This window comes from Marmota flaviventris, chromosome 7 (genome assembly GCF_047511675.1).
Source record: "Marmota flaviventris isolate mMarFla1 chromosome 7, mMarFla1.hap1, whole genome shotgun sequence".
Taxonomy (NCBI): Eukaryota; Metazoa; Chordata; class Mammalia; order Rodentia; family Sciuridae; genus Marmota; species Marmota flaviventris.
In genome coordinates this window covers 115,807,286-115,828,459 of record NC_092504.1, presented here as the reverse complement: position 1 = coordinate 115,828,459, position 21,174 = coordinate 115,807,286, and the positions used below count along the sequence as shown (strand labels likewise).

The 21,174-nt window shown below is 36.5% G+C and overlaps 1 protein-coding gene across 1 annotated transcript; it reads right to left on the bottom strand.

Annotated features, from left to right (window-relative positions):
* Window positions 1–390: 390 nt before the first annotated feature.
* Window positions 391–7,736, bottom strand: Fga (fibrinogen alpha chain). The gene is made up of 6 exons (XM_027926538.2): window positions 7,683–7,736; window positions 5,569–5,694; window positions 4,969–5,152; window positions 3,605–3,750; window positions 1,808–3,056; window positions 391–1,100 (listed from the first exon to the last, which is right to left on the bottom strand). Exons 1-6 carry the CDS (start codon window positions 7,734–7,736, stop codon window positions 391–393), a joined length of 2,469 nt encoding a protein of 822 aa, XP_027782339.2.
* Between the last annotated feature and the right edge of the window lie 13,438 nt (window positions 7,737–21,174).

Here is a 21,174-nt window from a genome sequence, read left to right as displayed (position 1 = left end):
TTCAAACCTAGTGGATGAAAATAACTAGTTTGCAATGGGCTGGCCTATGACTGGGTGGTGTGGAAGAGAAGTTTTCAACATCTTCTGGGTTGCAGAAAGGAGGTCCCATGTGACTCCCTCCTCCTGGTGTAATGGATGTCCCTTAGTGTGTTTCTTTAAAAATTTTAAAGCCCACAGAGTTATTTAAAGGTAAAAAAAAAAATTGATTATTTTATTTTTCAAAGCACTAATATGTCTCAGTTACATTTAGCTACAGTACAAAGAACAATGAAATAGCACCTGGGAATTTTTAATAGGTGGTAAAGAATCTTGACTCCTTTATGTTCCTTATTTTCTCTCCACTTTGCTAAACAAACCAAGCCTTTCTGTCCCCATTCCCACTGCTTTGGCCTACTGGGTCACCAGGGGCCTGATTTTCATGCGGACAACCCTCAGGGAATAATCTGCTCCTCTAAAGGGGACCCAGACCACTCCATTCTCAATCTCATAAGGGCTGTTGTTCCTTGGGTCATAGGAGCCCCCAGGGTAGAAGATGCCGTTGAGGTTGGCTGCCTGGCAGTTGTTGTACCACCAGCCCCCTCCGTAGACTTCTGCACAGTTCTCTTCCCACTGGTCTGCATCCCTGTCGAAGGTACTGAATTGCATGGCATTGTGAGAAGTGTATTCAGTCCCTTCTTCCACAGAACCCTCAATCAGAGCATCCCCAGCAGTGCCCCTATAGGAGGAAACCTCCAGAGCATATCCTTCCTCCTCAGAGCCCACCCGCAAGTGGTACTCGGCATAAGCCCCTTTCCCATCCCAGTCCTCCAATTCTACCCTAAGGATAGAGCCCCCCTGTGTGAGTAAGTGGAGGTAGTCATTGCCTAGCCAGAATTCTCCTTCCCCCTTGTCATTCAGGCTGCCGAAACCTCTCTTGTAGTCTTGCCAGGTCCGGTTAAAATTCAGTGATCCATCCATTCTTTGCTGGATCAAAAGCCATCCTCCCAAACTGGTCTCTTGATCGCAATAAACAGAAAAAATCTTACTGGATCCTGGTAGCTTGATATTGAAAATGCCACTTTGGGCACCTGAAGGATGTGTTTGGAGGACATCATCACAGTCTAAAAAAAAAATTAAGCTGGTTGGAAGAAGTTACTCTCATTTAACTTTTACAAAGATAGGCATGGACCAGATTAAAGAAGGCAAATACTGCTTTCTTTCTTCCCTTCCTTCCTTCTTTCCTTCCTTCTGCCCATGGGAAAAGGATGTACATAAGTGGGATATAATTGTATGCAATCGAGGGTCATCTATATCTTCAAAATGTACATTTTTCTCAAATGAATTTGGAATTTTACTTGCACAAACCGACTAATGGCAAATAGCCATCAAAGGTAGCCAAGTATCAATGAAGACTAGTACAACTTGGTTTTCACCTGATCTAAATATCAACTGAGACACACGCTAAAAATTAGTCAATTGAGTGACAATTCCTATAGCGCATATTTTGAATGATGAAACAATTTGGTTATATAAACTCAAAACCGAGTTTCAGAAGGTATTCATTCATTCATTTAACATGTATTTATTGAGTGATGACTTTCTGCACTGCTAGGCATTTGGGAATACAGAGATGAACACAATAGACAAAGCCCCTTCCCCCATGGAACTCACAGTCTAGCATGAAAAACAGACCCAAAAAAAAAGTGTCATTTTGATAAAGCTTAGTAGATGATTAAGAAAGAAGTGCAAGGTACTTGTGGGAGCACTTTGCAGAAATAATTAGTCTAGGGGTTCAGGGAAGGCTCCCCCAAAGGAGAAGTGTGGATACCTCTGGAAGGGCGAGACATGGCACGGCCTCTCTTGATAGTATGTGCTTCTCGGAGGAGTTCTTCATGGCCGGCTTCACTTCCAGCCTCATCTGACATTTTATAGTTCTTGGTTTCCACCGTGGAGCCTCCTCTACTGTAAGTTGTGCTACTGGTTACAAGTTTTCTGTGACTTGAAGTTTTCCCACTGGAGGAGAATTCAGGTACACCTTCATGAAGAGAGCCAGTTTCCCCTGTGTCAGATTCTGAGCCCATAGTTTGGATCTTACTGCCAAACTCTTTGAAGGAAGGTGGGAGTAAACCTGGGAATGTTTTCCCAATTGAGGAAGTTTCAAAGAAAGAAGCTTCATCAGGGTGCAGTCTGGAAAAGTCAGCTAGGCTGCCTCTGGCACTAAAACTGTGCAGCGAGTCTATGTCAGTGGCATCACCACAGTCAGCAGCATCTTCAGAATTTACCACTTCTTTGGTTACTTCTCTGCGACCATCGGCACCTATCACAGTCTTAGTGATGGTTTTTGAGCATGAATGACGTGAGGTGGTTGTACCAGCAGAGGTGACCTTCTCGTTCCCAATCAGGAGCTCTTTCTCTCCTTTAGAAGTGACCAGTTTACCTGTGCTATATTCTTTCTTTGTCCCTGGATTTATATTTCCTGTCACCTCTTCAAATTCCCCCCAGTCTGGGCTGGCAGGCCTGGTGTTCCCATAGCCCCCACTCTCTGGCCTAAAACTTCCATGTCCAGAGCCTCCAGGACTCCAATTTCCACTATGACCGGGTGTGGAGCTCCCAGGATTCCAGTGTCCAGTACCATCGGATCCAGCAGTCCCAGGGTTCCAATTTCCACCACTTCCAGGCCTAGAACTTCCAGGATTCCGTGGTGCCGTACCAGCAGATCCAGGGTTCCTGGGCCTTTCTGTCACTGACCCTGTTCCATAAGATGGAGAGTCTCCTCGGGCACTCCCCTCTCTTCCATGTCGCTCTAACACCATCCTCATCTGCTGCATTTCTGTTAATGCCTTCCACTCTGGAGGGGCCTTTTGAAGCTGGCTCTTGTAATGACCAGGAATCAAGTCTGGGACTGGAGTCATTTTTATCAGTGGTAAGTATTGCCTATCTGCAGAGGGAAGTAAGTTTTGGGATATGATCTGTTCAAGTTGCCTCTGCTGGTTTTCGTAGTCCCTCAGATCTATCTCACGTGATACAGACCTACTACACGACCCTTGGCAAGATCGGATCTTAATATTGATGTCCACCTAGAGAAAGAGAAAAGGAAAAGGTAGATTTAAATAATGGACTATGCCTCTTGAGTTCCTGGAAGTCCATTTATTGTTTGGAAACTGGTTAAATTTTTAGGACTTGCAGACCTATAATCCATATTTTTTTGTTTTCTATCTTCAGTGCAAGACAGGTTGGGCATGGGAAGGCTAGCCAGGATCTGCAATGGGAGCTCTTTGGGTTCATCTTAGATTCAGAATAGTAGAGAGTAAGCTGCCATTCCCTCTGAAAGGCAACACCAATTAAAACACCCTTGGTACAACTGAGGCTAAGGCCCCAAGTTGTTGATATCCTGGGTTTTGGAATCAGGCAGACAGGACTGAAAATTTGCTTTTGAAATTTAGTATGTGCTCTTGAAAGTTTACTTTTCTTCATCTGTAGTGTGGGGGAGATAGTTCCTACTTTTAAGGAGATGGTGGGTATAGTACTTTTCTTTGCATATGGTAGACACCCAATGGGTGTGACGACTGTCTTCCTTTTCCTCACAGTTCAATGACAAGGACATGGGTCTGAGCTACAGTCTTACCTCCAGGCGTTTCATATCTATCAGCTGGGCCCTGACATTGTTCTGCAGAAGTTGTATTTGCTGTACTTTCTCTATTACTTTGCGCTTCAGGATCTCAATTCTGCTTCTCAAATCTTCTGATACTTGATTATATGTATTATCATGGTCTGAAATAGAAAACATGGGTTTTGAAGTATCTGGGAGTGGGTTTGCTTATAATAGCCAGCAAGAAAATACAGGAAATTTGATTATAAGTACTCCCACATTTTGTTTTGTTTACAGTTTGTTCTCCCTATATTTATTCTGTGAATTTCAAGCTTATTAGGCATTTGATTTTTAGATACTGTTGCATTCTGCAGTCATTCATGGATGTTGGTTCCAATGTCTTAGTAGTAGTTAGTAATTCAAATAAACACAGAAGGAATTCCAAAGAAATTTATTTAATAAATAATAAAGAAATAATGAATTTATAAATAGATAATAAAGAACTAGCAAATTTATTTAATAAATAATAATAGAATTTATTTAATACATAATAAATTTATTCAAAGGTTAATTAAGAGATAAAATAGTTTGATCACATTCCAATTATTTTATCATATCCTTACTCAAGAGATTTGAATCCATTATTGGATTTAATTACTGAGGAATTTTTCTTCCTACCTATAGATGTTAAATTGTTCCTAAACTCTTTTGAGGGTAAACAGAGAGAAAGAGAATCGTTCTATATTTAAAAATTTAAAAATCTACATAATGAACTCAGTGGGGTCTGGGATTCACCTCCAGCTTTGTGTCTTTGAGCAAGTTTATTGACCTGTGAGTTTCCTCCTCCATAAGATAGAAACAAAAATATCTGCCGGGTGAGGTAGTGCATGCCTGTAATCCCAGCAGTTTGGGAGGCTGAGACAGGAGGATTGTGAGTTCAAAGCCAGCCTCAGCAAAAAGCGAGGAGCCGAACAACTGGGTGAGGCCCTGTCTCCAAATAAAATACAAAAAATAGGACTGAGGATGTGGCTCAGTGGTTGAGTGCCTCTGAGTTCAATCCTTGGTAACCCTCCCCCGCAAAAATAAATCTGCTCAAAGCATCTGGTCCATCTAATTTTCATTATATATTCTTAAAAAGAACATGCTTACATTCTTGTCTTCAATCCAAAATTCTGACTGACTTTGTGACCTTTAAGAGTTTAAAGTAACCTCTTTTGCTGTGTGAAAAAAGATAAAAAAACAAGCCTCTCCTTAAAATTCAGGGATATCAAGAAGGCATGTATTTTTATGCTAAGTACTTTGGAATAAAATTTCAGTAGCTATAAGCAGACATCTTATTTATTTAAGATTTGTGTTGTTGCTTTAGTTATAAAGTCAAAATAATAATATGGAGTACTTACTATTGGCGTTGGCAAAGTCCCCTCTCAAAAGCTCCATTATATTCCTGGTCAACGTATTAGAATCCTTATTGTTTTTTTGATAATCAAAGAGCGAATTTTTGAGCTTATTTATTCTGTTTGTAAAATCTTGATTGACTTCATCAATCAACCCTTTCATCCTGCAGCCAGAAGGGCATTTTTGGTTCTGAAAGTGAATAGGGGAAAATTACATTAAGGGCCTATCTCTTGGATCCAGAATGATTTGCAGTTCCCATCTCTTCTGACTTAAAAATAATCAAGAGGACTAATTAGAGAAACTCTGGAATGACTGTTGACCTACCTATAAATGCGGTTCCATCAAATGTTGAGACCACAGTACTCAGGATCCTAGAACTTGCTTAAGCATTCAACTAACATCCAATCTATTCAACCAGGTAATGATCCAGAGTGGGTTGTAATTAAACTGTGCTCTCAAGATTAGGTGCCTTGACCTTTGTTGCTTTTAATGAGACAGGCAAGGAGCTAGATTATTATTAGGTTATTTCCTACTGGAAAAGTTTTCTGGGCCCCTTTCTAGCACCATAGGGAAGGACCCTCCTGCTCCCCAGGCCCACGGCTTACCCAGTCTTCATCAGCACAGAAGGGCCAGTCCCCCTCTTTGCAGGCAGACTGCTGTCTTTCCACAATTCTTGGGCCACGCACTCCTCCTCCTTCTGCTAAGAATTCACCTTTATCTGTATCTGCAGTCTTTAAAGATTCGTTCACACATGCACAAAAAGAGCAACAACAACAACAACGTTAGCCAGGAGAAGAAGAGACACTGTCATGCCTGCAAGTCCCAGGAATGAATGGCACTCTTAAGAGATCCTAAGTCACAATTTCAGGGCTTCCACAAAACTTTAGGTTTCTTACCTTCCAGTGAAAATCCTCATACCCGTTTTACGAAATGGTTATGAGACTTAAAGAAGATAAGGGGTACAAATTTCTTAAAAGTGTTTGACAATAAATGTCTGATTAATGTCAGGAGTTTTAAAGGGCTTGTGATAAAGGTAATTAATTATTTGGATCAATGAAATCAGTTAAATTTTGCCTTTTCATAATGATTGTAGATGGAAAGATAATGGAAAAATTCAGAGTTCTTTCTCCTAAAATTCCTATTTCAGTAGGCAGAAACCTACACTATCTTAACTTCCCTTCAAGTATTTAGTGCAGCCTTTAGCGATGGGTCCATAGTTCAGACAAGCCATCACCAAGGACACAAATAGGGTGAAGTAAAACTTAGGAATGCTTTTGGGGTTGCTCATTCATGGAGTGATTTCTTTTTATTTGAAGTGAAAAAAAAAAGTAGACAGAGAACAAACAAAAAAATAGTTGCTGACTGACAACTTTTTTTGAACATCTTATAATTAGAAATACAGACTTAAAAATTTCCTGTCCTGAACCAAGTGGTCAAATAAGGTATAAAAACTCTACTAATAAAACTTTATATCTTAATATATAAAAATGGCTCTAGATTTTCACTATTTTTATGCTATACCACCAACTTACAAAAATTTTGTTGTGACTTCTTTAGTATGGGATAGTTTAAGCTAATATTTAGTCCTAATTTCATTTTTTAGGCATATCCAAATAACAATAATCCTAATTCAAAGAACCAAGAACAATTAATTGAAAGAAACAAGTAAAATCCTTTTGCCTAAAAAAATGAAAGAGTAAATTCAAACATATTTCAGAATGAAGCAAAACAACAATAAAAACAAGCAAAATTTGTAGATTTATGACAATAAGAGAGAGGAAAAATAATTGAAGCCTATGTATTACCTGAAATATCACTTTAATAAATGGTTTTAGTTTTATTTCCTACAAAAAGTCTTCCTTATTATTTTTCTATAAGGGAGAAAATTAAGTTAAAACCCCCCTCTTCATCTTTTTCCTTCTTTAATGCTTATGCCCACACTACAATTTATGATTTGGGGGGGGCAAGAAATAAATTGAAATAATTTACATCTTGTATTATGAACTAGGAGATAACCGAGTTTCCAGAACATATTTGGCATATTTTTTATAAAAGCAGAGTATTTCAGAAACATTTTTGAATAAATTTTTTCTTCCTTTATATAGATCTCTGGAGCTAAATTTTAGAAATTCTTGCCATATTTAAACATTTAGAAGTTATCTTAAAAGAATATAATATTTCCAAATAAACCTATTTACTTATCAACTTATTTCTTGTGGTCTTGCTGTATGTTTCCAAATATAATGCATTTGCTTTTTAAGCATTTTGTCTTGAATAAAAAAAAAAACAACCTTTTAGAAAAAATTTAAATAAAACTAAACATTATGCTTATTACAGACAAATAATAAGCAATTAAGAATTAGAGGGAAAAAAATCTTATAGAATCCTTGTTCTGTTATCTGGCATGATAGTACTCCAAGACTTTAAAGGGACAAAAATGTGAAGGATTCTTGTCCTTAAAAATTCTGAGAAAAACACAACCAACAATGTTTTAAGACTGAATGATAGACGTCAAGATCTCCCTTGTGAATTTGTACACTTGGGTTCCTCTAAGATCTTCCTCTTGTAGTCAGTCATATTATCCTGCATTCTTGCCAAGCCTTTTTAGCAAGAGCATGAGGCTGAGAGTGTATCAGAATATACAATTAGCAGAATCAGAACCTCCAAGCTCTTTGTAGAATAAACACCAGAGAGAAACAAAGAATAAATGGCACCCTACCCATACTGTGCTGACCACGCTCAGGACCAGGCAGACGATCCTCATGGAAAACATCTTCTCTGAGCCAGGGGTTGGCTCATGAGAAGCACTCCAGTTGAAAGAAAGGAGGATTGCCTCCACTCTTAGCTGCCACCCCATTTAAATCTGCAGGCAGCTTGGTAAATCATTACCTTTGTCCTGTTTCGACAGTCCTCAAGCTCATTTTGCTTCCTTTGCTCCTGCCATAATGTTGGTATCCCAGAAATTCTTACTCAATTTTCCTCAACTTGTTTGCTTCCGATAAACTGTTGCAAACAGCAGCATCTGATTTTCCAGCCAGCAGTTGGGGGATGACCCCACATTCCAGGAACAGGTGACTTTGAAAATGCAAAGGAGAACACATCCACAGCTACACCATTTCTAAGCTCTGTGCTCTTTGACAGGTTGCATTATCTCTGTCTGCCTCTGTTTCCCGCCTCTGTTTAAAAACAGAGATAATGATAACCTACCACGTACGTCTTTATGGAGAATATATAAGTTAATCCTTGTACATTCCTTAAAGCAGTAACTGCTACATACTAAGTATTCAGTAAATGGCAGCGATTATTGGAGAGTCTGCAGTGCCACAAATGGGTGGAATGTGATGGACATTATTATCCAAAGTACAGGTTTGAAGACACGAATTGGTGTGAATATACTTTGCATACAACCAGAGATATGGAAAAAAATGTGCCCTATGTGTAATAAGAATTGTAATGCATTCTGCTGTCATATATAAATTTTAAAAATTAATTAAAAATACTGTTTTAGGGGATCAAAGACTTAGAAATTAGACCAGAAACTTTGCAACTGCTAGAAGAAAACACAAGATCAACACTTCATCATATTAGTGCAAACATTGACTTCCTTAATAAGATCCCTAAGGCTCAAGAAATAAGAATTAGTAAGTTGGATGCCATCAAATTAAAAAGCTTCTATACAGCAAAAGAAATGATTAAGAACAGTGAAGAGAGAGCCTACAGAATGAAAGAAAATCTCTTCCAGCTGCTTCTGTAACAGAGAATTATGTCCAGAATACATGAAGAACTCAAAAAACTGAACACCAAAAAACCAAATAACCCAATCAATAAATGGGCAGAAGAACTAAAAAGACATTTCTTCTAAGAAGAAACACAAATGGACAGCAAATATATGGGAAAAAAATGTTCAACATCTCTAGCAATCCAGGAAATGCAAATCAAAACTACACTAAGATTTCATCTCATTCCAGTTAGAAATGGAAATTAAGAATATAAATAATAGTAAATGTTGGTGAGGATGTGGGGAAAGGTACACTAATACATGTTGACAAGATGGAAAATTAGTAAAAAACAAACAAACAAACAAACAACAACAAAACACTCTGGAAAGCACTTTGGAGATTTCCCCAAAACATTAGAAATGGAATCACCATATGACCCAGCTCTCCCACTCCTTCGATTTACCCAAAATATCTAAAATCAGCATGCTATGGCAATACAGCCACTCCAATGTTTATAGCAGTACAATTTAATAGCCAAATTATGGAATCAGTTCAGATGCCCATCAGTAGATGAATGGGTTAAGAAACTGTGGTATACATACACAATGGAGTTTTACTCAGCCATAAAGAAGAAGGAAATTATGTATTTGCTGGCAAATGCATGGAAATAGTCTAGAACATCTTGCTAAGTGAAATAAGCCAGTCTCAGAAAACAAAGGGTTGGATGTTTTCTCTCATTGGTGGAAGCTAGGGCAAAACAAGGGAGAGAAGGTCTGGGAGGGAATCCCATGAAAACAGCAGAGAGATCAGTGAGGTAGAGGAAGGGCATTGAGGGGGTGGGGGGGGACGAGAAAGGGGAGGAAATGCTAATAGGTTTAACAAAATCACACTATGTGCATACAGAAACATACCACAGGGAATCCCACCTTTGTGTACATGTAGAAAGTACCAATCAAAACTAAATAAATAAATGAGTGAAAGGAAGATCACTAGAGTAGAGGAAGGAAGAAGAGGCAGAGGGAGGGAATGGAAGGGGAGACGGGAACTGAAATAGAGTAAATCAAATTTCATGTATAATTTTGTCAAAATGAATCCAACTACTATATGTAATTATAATGTTTTAATAAATAAAAAAGAAGATGAAAATACCATTTCTTTCTTTTTTCTCTGTGTTGTGCATCCTAATTTGCTTTCCCTACTCTTGATCTCCATATGAAATTTCATATAGAAAACTACTATATGATCCAGCCATCCTGTTTTGGAGAATGTGTGTAAAGAAAATGAAATCAGTATGTAGAAGACATATGTGCATCCCCATGATCAATGTAGCTTTATACCTAACAGTCAAGATATGGAAGAAGCCTAAATGTTCCTTGATGATGAGTAGATTAAAAAGATAAATAAATACATGTAGGTAAGTATAATGGAAAATTATTCAGTCTGTGAAAAGAAGAAAATCCTGCCATTTTTGACAACATGGACAAACCGGAAGACAAAATGCTAAGTGAAATAAGGCAGATATAAAAAGACCAAATGCTGTATGGTCTCTCGTGTGTGGAATCTAAAATAGAAGAGAGTTGAATGGTAGTTTCCAGAGGATGGTAGCTGGAGAAATGGAGAGACATTGGTCAAAGCATACAAATTTTCAGTTATGTAGGATGAATAACTTCTGGAGATCTAATGAACAGCACAGTGCTTATGGTTTACAATACTGTTTTGTGCACTTGAAGTTTGCCAAGACTTCTCACTTAAATCAAAAGGATAAGTATATGAGATGATCCATATGTTAATTATCTTGACAGTGGTCATCACTTTACAACATGCATGCGTATCAACACCTTAGTATATACCTTAGTGTGTGTGTGTGTATATATATATATATATATATATATATATATATACACATACTATATATATAAGTTATATACCTTAGTATATATAATTTTCATTTGTCAATTATACTACATTTGTCAATTATACTAAAGCTAAAAAAAAACCCTTAGGCTTAGATTTGTCAGATGTAGCATATAATTTAAAAAACCAGGATGGTCAGTTACATTTGAACTACAGATAAATAATGAATACATTTTAGTGTAAGTACGTCTAGCACAATATTTGGGATATACTCATATTAAAATTTTTTTAGTGTCATTTATCATCTGATGTTCAAACTTAACAGGATACCCTATAATTTATATAGTAGTCAATTCTACCTTGCCCCAAATTCTACTTCCTATGGAAAGCCACTCTTGGTTGTAAAAGTAGCTAATGTCATTGTGTGCTTACTAAGTGCTAAACACTTTGGTTGTCATTTTATAGGGTATTTGGTTTAGTCTATCCAATTGAAAGTAATTTCTGTTTTTCTATACTTCTTTAGACCATGTATCACTGGTGGCATTTATCATTGTAGGAATATTCTCCATCTCCCCCACTAGGTCATACATTTAAGGATCCACGTCTTTTTGTTTGTTTGTTTGTTCTCTTTTGTATTTTATTTAGAGATAAGGTCCCACTGAGTTGCTTAGCACTTTGCAGCTGCTGAGGCTGGCTTTGAACACTGCGATCCTCCTTCCTCAGCCTCCCGAACCGCTGGGATTACAGGTGTGTGCCACTGCGCCTGGCCAAGAATGGAAGAACTTTTTTTTTTTTGCCTTTGTATTCTTTCTGAAAAGGTGTGGGTCCTCACTCAGCCAGAAAGCATGAGTGAGTTCCATTGTTGTGAAGTGGCCCTTCTGCCTCCAGAAGGCTCGTAAGTCTTGCTAGAAATGAGTCAAAGCCCTGGTGCAAACCAGTGTCCTCCATCACTGTCTGTCTGTCTATGGAGGCTCTTTGCCTCATTAAGCTCATTCAGGCAGCTCTCAGATTTCTAGAGGCAGTTACAGAGCTCACATGGGGGGCTTAAAGCCCCATTGAGGTTCCAGATGGCAATAATTCCATGAGAAATTCCATGACCACCCTGGCAAAACACAGGCAAGAAGAGGGAGGTGAGGCTTGACCTTCTGAGACATTTTCTTATGGCTGCAGGAAGTGTCCCTTTTTGGAAATGCATGTGACATAGCAAGAAAGTTCCCAGAGAGTAACATGGTGAGCTTTGGGTGAGTTCATTGAACACACGGTTGTCGAAAGTAAATTAAGAGAAAATTATTTGATAGAATGCCACCACTCTGGCTCCTGTCTGGGCATTTCCAAGGATGCCCCACCCCCGGAGGTTTTATCCTTGCTGCTCTGCGCTGCCCTCAAGTTTCTGCCCATCTTACTGCATTACTTCATCCAAGCCTCTACTCAAACGGCACCTCCTTAGAGAAGCCTTCTCTGACCACCTTACCTAAAAAGCAGCCTCCTTCTCATGTTATTCCGTTGGTCCTACTTAGCTATTCTTCATGGTACTGCATCACTGCTAGACAACATGGCGGCTCAGGATGGAGGAAGGATAGAGGGCTTCCATCTGGAGATCCGAATTCTAGAGAAGGGATGTGGACAAACTATTAAATTAGTCAAGCTAGCATATTTATCTGTAAAATGGGATACCAATGGTTTTATTGCAAACTTGTGGGAATTATAAAAAATGACATATATAAAATATTGGACATACATGATACAATCCCTAGAAATGTTACCTTATATTCTTCTATTGCTTCTAGAATACCCTAATACCTGGTAATAAAAAGCTATCTTGTTTTCTCTCTTATGTTACGATTCCTTTTCTAGGCCCTTTTGAGGCCACTCTTTGGACCTGGCACTGAACCAGGCAATGATGACTTGCTAATCTATGAATAAGCCATAATGTAAACCAGAGGGGAGGAGGTTTTTTGGCTTATGTTTTTGTTTTTTAACAAAATGTCATTAATAGGCACCAAATAAAACTAGAAATATCATTTTTTAAAATCATGTGATAATGAGGTTATCTTTTTAATTGAAAAAAATTTTAAGAAATTTTCAGCGGTCTAAATTCAAACTGCTATGTATTGCGGTTGCCAGAATGATTATACAATTTTCCTCACCTCTGCAGAGAAGGATATTTGACTTACTTATTTTTTGAAATTGATAATATTCCACCAGTTATTAATATTTATATGCAAGAATTCACACATTTGTTAAGCTGTGACATCTGGAAGGACTGAAATATTTTTACTTGTGTGGTGTACAATGTGTACAGAAAGGATAGAAATTCTACAGGATGTTCAGTTTTAAGCTATATCTACTATCACAACTTGCACATGAAGAATAAAATGTTTAAACAGTTGTCTAGACAGTCACATCTTAGAGACACAAAGCAGAACAAAACAAACAATAGCTTGCTTCTGAATGGAGTATTTTTCCTTTCCAGGGTTATATCTCATGAAAGTAGAACATTCCATTTTTTACCAATGTTTTTTAAATGTCTTGAGTTCTAAGAGCAGTTAACTCATTTATTTATTAGTTTAAATTTAACAACCATTTATTATGTGTTTGCTTTTTGTCCAGTTTTGTCCACTTCTTCATGCCTGAGATAGACAAATAATCTAGTCTTTTATTTTTAAGTGGCTAATAATTGGGGAGCAAGTCAAATAAGTAAACAGCTAAGAATTAAATTAAACCATATGAAATTGCCTTCTTTGTAGGTCAAATTGATGAATATTTGCAAAATGATGAGTATAGCTTAATCTAACATAAAACAACGATACATTTTGTGGAATATATTCTGAAGAAGTGCTGTTAGAACACAGATCTAAGAACACACAGCTGAAGAGTCAGGTATGGAATCTGCACTCCTTTGGTTACATTTTATGTAAAACATTCCCTTAAATGTCAGATTTAATTATGTCTCAAAAGACAAGGTGCATCTGAAAAATACACTTGTTTCTTCCATCAAAAATCTACATGAGGGGCTGGAATTGTAGCTCAAGGGTAGAGTGCTTGCCTCGCAAGTGCAAGGCACTGGGTTTGATTCTCAGCAGCACATATAAATTAGTAAATAAAATAAAGGTCCACCAACAACTAAAACATATTTTTTAAAAAATCTATATAAAGCTGGACGTGGTAGCACACACCTGTGATCCCAGAGGCTCTGGGAGGATGAGGTAGGAAAATCACAAGCACAAATCCAGACTCAGCAACTTAGCCAGGCCCTAACCAACTCAGGGAGACCCTGTCTGTAAATAAAATATAAAAAAAGCACTGGGGATGGGGTTCAGTGGATAAGTGCCCCTGTGTTCAATCCTCAGTACAAAAAAAGCTATATGAATCTATACACTTATTATCATCCTAGTAACAAGAAGGTAAGGGTACTTTAACAGGAAATACTCAGTTTAAACAATATTGAGCACATAATTACTGGAAAGTAAGAAAGTGATTTTGAAATTTTGAAATGTCTAAATTTAAAAATTTCATGAACTTTTGGCATTTGTAAATACTGCTACAGAGCCTCTGCCTCAGGTTTTTCAACAGTGACTGGTCTATAAAAGGATTCGCTGGAAATCATTGACAAGAACGTTGTGTGTTGTATTTGCTCATTCCAAGTACATTGCAAAAGTTTGCTTTTACCTTGTCATTTACTGTTAAATGAGTTGGTATGATGATCTATGTAAAAGAGAAAAATAGGACACTTGTTTTCAAAACTTGTTAATACTTTGCCTGCAGATGTTTTCCCTGGAAGTTATAGCTGTAGAGAGAAAATGGGATTTCCTCAAACACATAGAAATGAACCACACTATAAAAAGTGAGAAGGGAAAAAATAGGGCTTGTTTGTTTGTTTGTTTGTTTGTTTAATCTTGCTTGACTTTATTATACTTCCATTTAATCTCCCTATTCAGGAAAGAAATCTACCTTATTTCTCTGAAAAGTTCTCTGGTACTTTCCAGATTAATGTCCATCTAAATGAATGACATTTTGGGGCATTTTTGGAATTAAGATGTAATTTTAATGGTCTTTTACTTAAGTGTTTTCAGTAAAATTCATTAAATTGTCTGTGTGTGAGTGTGTGTGTGTGTGTGTGTGTGTGTGTGTGTGTTGGGGTGGGGGAAGAGAGTTGAAAGTGGAGTCCTTCAGTTTTTCCCACTGTTTCTTTTCCTTTTAAACTGCATTATCAATTAAATAACTCATTTCAAAATAAAATTATCTTACCTGTATTGCATTACCTCTAGATTTGTTAAATTTTTGGCATTGAACACATATTAAGATAAAAATGCTATTTTTGAGAAACATGATTAATTATACAGATAATCAATTGATGTCTTAATATCAACAACATATTTCCATTCTAACATCATCCACTGTAAATTTGCTGTATTCAGTACTCTGTTCTGCTGGTTTCACTGGGTTTCTTCTATTAAAGATTAGCAAACAAGATCTTTCAATCAGTAGTGCTTTAACATGGATGTACTGAAGTCTGGGAAAACAGCATCAGGAAGGCACTTGGTGTTTCCACAAATAAGTAATTACATGTGAAAATGGAACAATTCAATTACCAGGGCCCATTTAATTCTCCGTGGATTTGATTCTTTGTATTGAGATATAGTTTTAACAGGTCATTTGACAGTAAAATAGATTTCACAAAAAAAGCATTGAGAAAAATTGTAAAAAGCATTGAGGGACACTTTACAAAATTCCTAACTAATATACCAGAATCAACTCCTCTAAACCATCAAAGGCAGGAAAAACTCAAACATTGCAGACCAAAGGTGACTAAGGAGATATAACAACCTAAATATTATATTGTATACTGGATGGAAACCTGGAACAGGCAAGGGACATTAGTATAAAAATGAATGAAATCTGAATGAAGTGTGAAGTTAGACAATAGCAATGTATCAGAATTTATTTCTTAGTTTTGACAAATGAACCCTTAGTAACATAAAACGTTAACATTAAAGGAAACTGGGTGATGATGGTATGGGGCACTCCGTACAGTATCTCTATGACTTTTCTATAAATAAAAAGATTATTTAAAAAATAAAATCAAAAATATTAAAAATCTAAAATTATATTTCCAAAGTAACCAACATCAGATTCATATCTTGTGTGGAAAAAAATATATATATATTTAAAATCAACTCAATTTTCTTTCCTATTGTCTCTGGAGCATTTTTATAGGTTGCCTCATTTTGAAGCTTACCATAGCTTTGCAATATGAAGAGAGCATATCATAAAGGATGCGTTTCCAGGCCAAGGCCTCTTCAGTGTTGGCTCTTGTTTTTTAGTCACACTTTAACTATTTGTCCCTGAGGATTTGAAAGAAGCCACTTTTATCAGAGTGGAATCTGCCCTCTCTGTTTATTTAGGGAGAGTCAACATTCAGATTTAGGGGCAAAATTCAGGTGCTTCGGGTCACTTCATGCTTTTCAAGTTGCCAATAAAAGAAATCTGGGTAAGAACCTGGGAAATGGGAGCGAGGGCCATGAACTCTGAATTTGGGATTTGAGAAGCATATTTTTGACCCAGTTGTAGACCTGATTAAAGGCCATGATCTGAAATTTATCTTCATTTTCTGCGTTCAGGTATTTCCCAATGAAATTGAGAAGAGCAGCAGCTTCAATTTGTGCCATCCAGCCCTGCCAGGAAGCTTCCAAACCTGCCACAGAGCAAAGCTCTGCTGGTTCTCATGGTCAGACCTTTAATTAATACTTAGAATGGGCCAAAGGCTACAGCACCATTTGGGCCAAAGCTCATGCTTACAAGCCAATAACCACCTGTCTGTCTTCGGTTTATACTTTGCCTTCCAAAAGGAAAAAAAAAATGTTCATATAATTTCAGTAGGTAGATCCTTATTGGAGAATGATTGTGGTTTATATACACTTTTATGGGATACATTAATTCTGATAATCCTTTGTCCCAATATGAGTTGCAAAACTTCTCCTTCCCAAGAATCACCATCAAGACTCTGTTCTCTAACCATAGGCAATGCATCTAGATAATAGTTAAAGTAGTTAAAAATTCACAAGTTTTGGAAACAATTAGTATTCACTTGAGTACCTCTGGACATAAAGGGAAATTATAAAACACTCAAATTGTAAATAGATCTTTAAAAAAACAGTGATGAATAACAAAAGTAATAAGTGGGATGGGGGGGGGGTAGGAAAGATGATGGAATGAGATAAACATCATTGCCCTAAGTACATTTATATGAAGACAAATGGTGTGACTCTACTTTGTGTACAATCAGAGATATGAAAAAGTGTGCCCTGTATAATATGAATTGTAATGCATTCTGCTGTCATATTAAAAAAAATAAGTGGGATCAGGGGAGTGACTCAGTGGCACAGCACTTGCCTACTATGGATGAGGCCCTGGATTTGACACCCAGCACCACACACATACACACACACACACACACACACACACACAAAGCAATACATACAATGAAGATGTTAACAGTATTCTCAAAGTATTTGTGGCAAAGGAACCATTTTATTAAAGTTCTATTCAGTCACAGACTTAGTATTTTACAAAAACACAATAAAAATAATTACTAGAAAAATGAAATTTAGCAAAGCAAGAATATGTAAAACACAAGCTGCAATTTTTGTTATTTGGTTCAAAAAACAATGATACAGTTTCAATAGATATAAAAAAAAATCAGAACAAACAACATTGAACAAAGTTTCTACATGCTAATCTTGATTTTTGTTTTTAATGCAGTAACAAAAAATTGGGGGTCAGCATTCTGAATAACACTGATTTATATATAGCACAATGACATTTATATAGTTTAAGAATATGCACACATATATCCATGATTAATAAAATGCCAAAAGATAAAGAAATGCATATCAAATTTGTTAGAATCGTTGATTATTCAGAGGAGAAGGGGAAAGGAAGGAAATTTAAATAAATTAGGATTAATCAATCAATCAAGAGACTAATTCAGCACAGAACAATGAGAATTGTGTATTAGGAGGGTGCTTCTGAGGGTGTGCATATGTCCCTCCCTGCCACACCCCAAAGAGGTAAAGGAAATATAGTCTTTCTCTCACGCATGGCCTCTTTCAAGAATTTATTGTTGCTCATCTATTCATTTACTATCTTTAACTTTTATCCTTGGCTCTTTTTTGAGCTAAATCAAACTGATAAGAAACTATCAGGTAGACACATTTTCCCACAGCTAAATATTCTCTCTTACCATTGGAATAAACCAAATATATTTACCATACATTCTTTGTCCGGTTTATAACAATCTTATAGTGAAAGAATGTAGGATCTGGGAAAGATCTCAAATATGCCATGAACACTTACATTTCTTCATTCCCTACTCATTTTTCACCCACCCACACATCTGAAACATAATCTATAAAATATAACTATTAAACATAACAAAATTTGGAAAAAGCTACAGCACTTCAGAGGTATATTTTTAAAAAATTGATTCTTGGCCAATTGATTCTGTCTTTTGATATAAAATCTTTTCCCTGTTGCTGCATGACTTAATGTCTATGCATCAGAATTTTTCTTTCAGAAATTTCCCCCTGCAGGTTTATGAAAGTGTTGGACCTTGTACATCCGGTTTGCATTTAGTCTATTTTTCAGTGACTCAAATTTTTGTATGCTTAAGAAAGTCAAGGGGAGAGATGAGCAATAGTTTTCTGAGATTTGAGAAATTGTGAAGAAAAAGAATCTATAATCTCCCAAACTCTTCTTTACACTTGAAAGTAGATTTTTTAAAATATTTATTTTTTAGAAGTAGTTGGACACAATATCTTTATTTTGTTTATTTATTTTTATGTGGTGCTGAGGATCGAACCCAGGTCCTCGCATGTGCTGGATGAACACTGTACCGCTGAGCCACAATCCCAGCCCCCTTGAAAGTAGATTTTTAAAAGTTCTCTTATCAAGATAAGCCTTTCAATTCCTACTTCATTTGTGAAGACCTGGTCCAATTGAGTCTGGAAGTATTTCTCATGCTTTCTTCCTTAAATTATAGTCTTTCAATGCTCACCATTGTATATTGATATCTAAATATAAATTTGAAGTTAATCTATTTTTCTCTACCTTGCTGAGTTTTAAAATTAACTGCAAAATTAAAATTTATATTCATTATAATAATCCAAACAATATGGGGAAGTCTAAAGAAAAAATTACTGTTCCCTTTCTATCAGTGATAGATTATCCAATATGTAGAGCAAATATGTACTTTGGACACTCACAAATATGGGGTACTTCAAAATTATTTTGAAAGACTGTTATAATTAATATATCAGAAGAAGCATCAGACAGGTGATTATAAAAAATCAGAAATGTTGGAAATTTATTTATTATTTCATTACATTTTATATAATAGATTGGGAAGAACAAATATGTACAAATAATGTGCATATGTCAAGATTATATTTTATTCAAAATGTACAGTTTTTACATAATTGTCATTGTAGAATTATTTTGTCATCTTTAAATTTTGTTTATTATTTTGTAAATGTTTCCATGTTGATATAGATATTATTCTTACTATGTGGTTATTATATTCTATTCCATTGTACTAATAAAATGTCTTACTTGTTGATTCTTCCACTGTTAATATTTTCTAAATTTCTCATTGTCATTAAAGTTATGACTATTATTATATTGCTGTATATAATATTTTCTTATTTTTCTCTCCTTTTTCTGTTTCTTTTCCTTTTCTTCTTTTCTTTGTGAGGGTTGGGGCTCTGGGATTGGACCCTGGGCCTTGTGCATGTTAAGCACCTCCTCTCCACTGAGTTACATCCCCAGCTTCTTAAAAAATATATATATATATTTTTTCTCAATAAAATATTACTCAGCCTTAAAGAAGAATGAAATTATGGCATTTGCTTGTAAATGAGTAGAATTGGAGAATATTATGCTAAGAGAAATAAGCCAATCCCAAAAAAACCAAAGCTGAATATTTTCTCTGATATGTGGTGCTAATTCAAAATGGGGTGGGGGAAAAATGGAAGTACTTTGGATTAGACAGGGTGGAGCGAAGGGAGGGGAGGGGTATGGGAGAAGGAATGATAGTGGAGTGAACTGGACATTATTACCCTACATGCACATATGATTACTCAACCAGTAATTAATGGAGTATAGCTTCTCATTAATGTATGATATGTCAAAATGCATTTTATTGTTATGTGTAACTAATTAGAATAAATAAAAAATGTTTTTAACTGTTCTTAGGATAAATCACAGGAGTGATATTATTGCACTAAAACTTTGAAATATATAACTATTTCTATTCATGATCAAACCGATACTCTAAAAGATTTTGTAATTGCACGAAGCGTAGATAGACTCTGCATTCTGATTTTAGAAATAGTGTGGAGCATGACCAGGTGGAATAGGCAAGAAGGAACAGGAAGCAGGTTATTGCAATTCTTCTGGCATGAGATGTGTTTGTTGACTAGAGGCAAGAACTATAGAGAAGGAAAGGATTCTACTAAATATTTAGGACTTGACAGACAGATCAGTCAGTGGACATGAAGGAGGAGGGAATGAGGAAGCCTAGAGGATGTCCCTGTCTTGGAACATAAGAACTGATGGAAAAGAATAGGCTTGAGAGAGAGGAAGATGTCGAGCACATTTTGTGCCACACCCGTAATGTCTAGCACAGGAGCTAGTGCATTGAAGGTACTCAATAAATGGGAGTTGAAGGAACACTGTGCATGCATAGACAAATGAATACTGCAAACAATGAATCTAAGTTCTTATTTCATTTTTAATTTGTTCTTTTTAGTTATACATAACAGTAGGATGTATTTTGACATACCATACACACATGCAATCTAACTTTCCATTCTTGTGGTTGTTACACTGGTCCTGTATTCATATATGAACATAGGAAAGTGATGTTCAATTCATTCTACTGTCTTTCCCATTCCCATCCCCACTTCCCCCCATCCATGTTCCGATTTTCCAAAGAGTCACAAGCATTTGTTTGTATACCTAGAAGTTGATTTATTGTTTTGTTTTGTTTTTACTTCCTCTAAGATTATTTTAAAATCAGGACTTGTGAGAACCAGAAAATGAGGGAATTAGGAAAGAAATTGTGGGAAGGAAGACAATTCAAAGCCAAAGCTCAGGACTTCAGATCAATTAGATACTTCCTTCATAAAATCAGTTTAGAGCTTTATGCAGTCAACCAAATGTCAAGTTACACAGATTTATGAACTTCCTTAGATAGTCAGCAGCTTCTGAATTCAAGCTGCTAAAGTATCATTATCTCTGATTTGGAATGAGGAGATGGTTCCACTCCCCTCCCCTCCTGGTTCATCAGTGAGAGACTGAGCAGATGGTTCCTCACAGTGCTTTGCTCTGAACTGTAGGTCTCTCTGATTGAACCCATGTGGTGGCCTGTATTTGAAGTTCAACACTGCTGCTGGAAGAATCCCTCAGCAGATTTCTGTTGCCAGCTGCTCTTTGGGTCCCATGTACCTGAATTACCTGATGTGTTCTTATATCAATTTTTTTCACTTTGGGTTACAGCACTTCAAGTGTCTCATATTCCCTGAAGAGAAAAGCCATGACTTCATTTCCTCTGTAATTTCCCCCAGTCAGGTACAATGT